Source organism: Ceratina calcarata, unplaced genomic scaffold, assembly GCF_001652005.2.
Source record: "Ceratina calcarata isolate Rehan_Ccalc_2016 unplaced genomic scaffold, ASM165200v1 scaffold154.2, whole genome shotgun sequence".
NCBI classification, from domain to species: domain Eukaryota; kingdom Metazoa; phylum Arthropoda; class Insecta; order Hymenoptera; family Apidae; genus Ceratina; species Ceratina calcarata.
Window position 1 is genome coordinate 180993 of NW_017136637.1, and position 6015 is coordinate 187007.

At 32.0% G+C, this 6015-nt stretch overlaps 2 protein-coding genes across 23 annotated transcripts in view; both read right to left on the reverse strand.

Annotated features, from left to right (window-relative positions):
- Plekhm1 (Pleckstrin homology and RUN domain containing M1) overlaps positions 1-2487 on the reverse strand; it is a 6780-nt gene extending 4293 nt beyond the window's left edge. For 2 of the 3 annotated variants that reach the window (XM_018036962.2, XM_018036960.2), the window contains exon 1: positions 388-519. The gene's annotated coding sequence lies outside the window, so the exon portion shown is untranslated. Of the gene's footprint in view, positions 1-387; positions 520-2399 lie in introns of those variants that run through there. The other variant, XM_018036961.2, reaches the window with a different exon arrangement.
- Positions 1772-6015, reverse strand: part of CrebB (Cyclic-AMP response element binding protein B) — a 6940-nt gene continuing 2696 nt past the window's right edge. For 6 of the 20 annotated variants that reach the window (XM_026819653.1, XM_026819648.1, XM_026819651.1 and 3 more), the window contains 4 exons: positions 5110-5199; positions 4587-4730; positions 4346-4433; positions 1772-4265 (listed from right to left, as the gene is read on the reverse strand). In XM_026819653.1, the coding sequence (XP_026675454.1) occupies positions 4121-4265; positions 4346-4433; positions 4587-4730; positions 5110-5199 (467 nt within the window). In that variant the 3' untranslated portion in view covers positions 1772-4120. The remainder of the gene's footprint in view (positions 4266-4345; positions 4434-4586; positions 4731-5109; positions 5200-6015) is intronic. The other 14 variants (XM_026819658.1, XM_026819656.1, XM_026819646.1 and 11 more) reach the window with 6 other exon arrangements.

A 6015-nucleotide genomic window follows, 5' to 3' on the forward strand; every position in this document is an offset into this window, starting at 1 on the left:
GATAGACAATTTGACTTTGAATTTTTCAAAAGTCAATAATCTTTTATAAAATCAAATCTGGTTGTGAAATTAAAAATGTACCACTTATTGAAACAGGTTACATCAGAGGAAACCAGGAGATTGAAAATCTATTTCAAATCCTTATTATGTCTTTCACTGTCTTCTAAGACCAAAATTGTGACATGAGAAATACTTTGAGAAACAGGTAATTTTACCCAAAAATAAAACGTTAAACGTAAGTAACTTATTGTCTCGACAATTATTAGTATATACCATTTGTCTTTTGTAAATCTTGGATAACGACTTGAAAAATGTTTTTTTCAAGTCCAATACAAAAATGAGTAGGTATATGATTTTATATGTATGTAATTGAAAAATAATACAAACCTTCGTTTGTACCCTATCACTGATTACTTGATTACTTTTGCGATTTACATTTAACCTTTGACATTTCTTTGTCGGAAGTAAATGCCAGAGCAGCAGATGGCGCTACTACCGACTACGGTATATTTGGGTATATTCTACGCAATACAAATCCGGTACGCACGCACGCACATTGTATCATTTCCAATCATTTCCTTTAGGATTTTGCAGGATTTTGTAATCTGAACGCATCGCGAATAACGATTCAATATTTCTGTGTGTGTACGTTTTATTTAACTGATCTTTTATCTCTCGAATGCTTAAACTTAATATTGTATGCAAGGCTGTTAACCAGTGTGCATGAATAATAATGTTCAGGTAAATAAATATATCTAATTATTACTCACAATTACCATAACAATATCGATGCCTTCTATTCACAAGATCATATCTCGGCGGACGTATACAATATAATTAGGTAATTAATTTTAGATCTTTTTAGGGATAATTCAATATGATTGTAACTGATATTGGTACACCAACGTTGTATTAAGTCAATGTAAAATTTTGTGTTCGACGTTAATATAATGTTGCATGGATGTTTGTGTTGAATTATTTCTGAAATTCGATCATTCTCCATAGATTCGCGGAAATACAATCTTATAAATAGGAGGCGTTGATATGGTAAATTTAGAAGAATGTATGATGACTCATTTACCGCTTACATGATTTTCTGATTAATTATATACACATGCACTACCAACTGAATCATGTTTTCAATAAATAAACATAATCTTGATTTTATCAGTCGATTTAAGTCGTTGGTCTTGTTTCCAGAAGCTCTCGCAAGAAGAATTGAAGAATTCTACGGTGCAACTACTTTCGTACTCTGGTTAGTATAAGTGGCTATTCTGCTTTGTAAAGTTTAATATTCGAGTATGAGTATGATGATAAATTCTACCACGTCTTATGAACCAGTGATTATTTCTTACATGCACTACCAACTGAACTTCAAACTTACAATAAAAATAAGTATATATAATTCTTAGGGACCATGTATTTTCTAATATTTTTTATGTTTCAGCTAAGAGAACAATCAATTATAACAGGAACATCTAATGTGAAAATATAGAATGATAAATATTTGTTGAATAAACATTTTCGTATATAGTAAATCTATCCTAATTGTTTTTAATCCCTGATTCTACTCACCCCTATATTGTTTTAGCAAAAATTTTACGTAAAGAGGTTTCTCAGCTATATTTTTTTTTTTTTTTTAAACACATGTGATATGTAAAAATACATATATTACCTATGTACAATATTTCATATTATAAGTGCAGCAGCAATTAAAATTTACGTACATATAATTAACATTAGGAATACAAACGTGAAACTGTGCATCATATTATTTCGTCTAAATTAGACTTGTATCGGTTGGAGAAAAAACTTACAACGAAGAAACATACATGTAACACGCTACCATATAAGTACATTGTACTTTCATTGTTTATACCTAGGATAATTGAAAAACAATCTACTTTTCAATCGATTAGAATTGTTCAACTATAGATTACAAACGTTAAACGTGTAAGGGCATAGTATAATTGTATTTATTTTGTGTAGCCAAAATGTGAAATTTTGTGAGAAATCATTTTACAAATCATATATCATAAAAAAAGTCTACTTACTCTGATCGATCTATATTTACTAAAAAAAATATGTATTATTTATACAAAAGATAGATATGTATACAAGCAGTATGAAGATAAGCATTAATACGCTTTTTATACAAATCATTTAACAACTGTGAAACGTAATTATACACTTTTTTCGTATCAACTATAATTAACTCTTAAACGTATCGAATTGTCGAATGATTAAACTGGATTTTTTGTAAATGAAATTATATTCTCTTTTTGCTAGCATAGCAGCCAAAATTACATGCCAAGTATTGTTCGTACTTAAGCAACAAAACGCTAATTGTATGAAAAAATGCATCGCAGAATAATCATTGATTGTTGGGAGACACTTACTACTTTCCAGTAAAACATAAATGTGGTTTACAATACACCGTACGTGAAAATACAGTAGCAACTTGATGGTTTTATTTAATTTATAGAAAATATGAGAACATATTTGAATAAACATTCAATACGCGTGTTAACGTAGCCGTTCGACAGTGTTGCAGAACAGGGTATAACATAGTTATATAGTTTAAAAATATTATATGTACCCATATTTTACGTAAATGTAATACGTACATTACGCGAGCGCGCGCGTGCGCGCGTTTATTCCTACACACCACGTGTCACGTGTATACAGAAATCTTCAAGGCACTCCAGATATATATCATATATTACATTCATATTTTACATGTTCACTTTTAGCTTCTCGCATTTGAGGCATCTTAATGTAGAAAGTAAATTCAGATGAAAGAGCATTTCAACCACTGCTTCCTTTCCTCGATCGCCGTATATAATCATATAGCTACATACCTATATAATAGCTATACAGGATGGTCGATTACTGGTGGGAAAAATTTTAAAGGGTGATTCTAAGACAAAAGTTGAAACTAAGAATACTGCGTTCGAGATTTCATTTCTTGAGTGTCAAGCGATGAAAAATTACTTCTAGTTCGGCACTAGTTCTCACGATACAACGTGCGTCTAAAAGCAAACGCTAGAAAGTATGTTAGCATTTAGAATTTTTAACGTACGTTATGCCCGTTGAAAACCATAGGATATTAGATGCAATTTTTAATCTCTTATAACTAGAGAATGGAGCATCGAACGCAATTTTGTTATTCTCGACTTTCGACTTCTATAATCACTTGTTGAAATTTTTCCCACTAATAACCGAACACCCTGCACGACCAGCTACAATGAAACAAGGAAAATTTCGATCTATATTTCCTATTTACATGTTATATCTTCGTTTAAGCTTTAAAGACTTCTATAATAAGATCGTACATTTCTTTTCAGCTTTCACTCGCTCCTCCCAAGTATAAAAGAATAAAGATATATTGAAAAAAAAACTATATAGACACTGTTATCTAACAACTATGCTCATTTCATTTTTACGCAGAAACTATGTGACCTTTAACTCACAGCTGTATCTAATTTCTAAATTACGTTAGCAAATATTGTGTATAAGGCGATTCGTGTATCAGCGATCAGTTATTTTAATTATAAATTGACTACTAAACGTACTTCCATTGTTCCATTATTTTATGATCCTTTTGAAACTCCTAACGTCAGTTTTTAAAGTACGATGAAACTACACGACTGTGAAATGTTCAATGTGGAACCGGTACGACAGGTATACCATTCGACATCACATAATCACTGCAATCTAAATGAATATGTTCTATAAACACGATAACATTTTTCGTTCCCTTTATCAATACATATTTCGAACATTAAAACATTAATAATTCGAATGCACCCCCGATCGTTAAGTTTATCCAAAATATAGATTGACTTCCAGAATATTGCCTACAAGTTTTGCTTCTTCTGTACCTCATATACCTTTGGCTTCTCGCTTTAGTAATAGCAAGTTTCACAAGCCTTTATGATTCGCGCTTTTCCTTTCTTTAAATACAGTATGTTACAGAAACACTTATTTATAAGAATGCATGTACATCACCGTTTGCTTATCTAACAACATTTAGGATAATGTACATAAAGAAGACATGTACAAGTTTTTTTAGCAGGTTAATAGTTTTCATACAAGAATCCAGTGTTAAGCACCAACCTCAGTCAGTTTTTGGTACGCATAGCTGCTTCAACGATTTCAGCTCTTCTATTAACGTTTGATTCCTGTTCTCCAATATCGCGACCCGATTCTCTAGACATTTGATGTACTCCTTCTTTTTTCTTCTGCATTCGCGGGCTGCTTGTCTATGTAATTTAATTAAGCGAAACACATTAGGAAGCTTGGTAGAAAACTTTTTCAAATGTATGAGATGGTCCAAACCTACCTATTTTTAAGCAACCTTAATTCCCTTTTTCTAGCTGCGTCTTCTACTACAACTGTGTGTCCTGTATAAGCTGGAACATTGCCAGAGACTGTATTCCCCAAATTTGTAATTATTTTGGTCATAATCGATGTTGCTTAATTTATAAATTTAAAGAGTAGCGTATAAAAGAATTATAAAAAAAATGTTGAAACTCAGTTCGTATTAGAAGTAAAATGTTAAAAAACTATGAAAAAACGCGCACCTGGAACAAAAAATTGTGTATCTTGGCCCTGTGCATACTGTACTATAGTTCCACCTGCTGTTGCCGCGTTACTCATTGTTAGCGTGTGAAGTCCAGGGACACCTTCTGCTTGCGTTGCGATTTGGATGGTACCGGCAGGAATTACTGTAAATCGCCGTTTAGTTCAATTAACAAATTAACAAAAATTTTACACTTAGATGAGCATATTTTATAAAATATAGTTTTCACGAAATAGTAGTATTAACAGATGATTTTTGGTAGACTAAACATCAATCTGAATGTCTGTTTTTCATTTCTACATGTACAATTAATAAACGATCCAATATGTAAAGAGACTTAAAGATCCCACCAAGCAAGGATGCCACACCAACCAGACATGATACGAAATACCATATAGGCAATATGTATAAGGGAGTCAAATCTAAAGTGCTTCAAACAATTCCTCTAACATCGTTCATTATTGAAATAGAAGGACGATGGTTAAATAAGGGTGTAGGAAAGATGTGAAGAAAAAATAACCAACCTGTCTGATAATGAAGCGAGTGGGAAGACACTTCGCTGTCCACGTTAGAATCACACTCAGAAGATGATTCTAGGGGGGGCAATCGACCGTCTGTAACACCGGATTAGTACAACCCCTTATTATAACAGAGTTGTTATCGGTGTTCATTTAATTTCAAATGATAAAATTCAAATGGTCTTCAATAATTCTCACAGTATTAACGTTGTTCTCACGAAGAAACGTATGATATCTTTGCGTGATCAATAATACCAAGAAACTAAAATATCTTTCGTCCAGTTAGTACATACAACGGAGGTTCGCATCCAGAAAGTGTAATGGTGTTTATATAGGGTAACAGGAACGAAATTATATTACTCGTGCTATTTCCTTTCTGGCTGCTGTATAAATACGTTTGTTAAAATGTGTGCAGTCAGCTCATACAAAAAGGAAATAGATCAAAAGAGGGAGATGAGAACTGAACATGTGTAACATTTACCTTTGCATCCTACGAATCATATAACTTTTTGTAATTTAATGTTATTAGTACTAGTGTGGGATTTCAATAAAATTAATTTTGTATTTTTTGGATTATATATACACACACAACTAAAGGTTAGAGGAGAGTTCATTGCACTTTCTTAGATTTGCTACTATATATTATAACCTTGTCATAGTTGATCTTACATCCTAAGCTTGGTATGGCATTCATATTTTTGGCATACATCAATTCCAAATACTAAAACAGGATAAAATATTGCATTCATTATACTGTTCATTCCCATAGAGGAATTAGATATGCTCATTACAAGATGATTTATATTGGAACAGTTGGATTTAAGTTTAGGTTCAACAAGTCAGTTTTAATAATGTTGCAAAAACACACGTGTAAGCAATTTGTAACAATGATTGTATGAACTGACATGCACT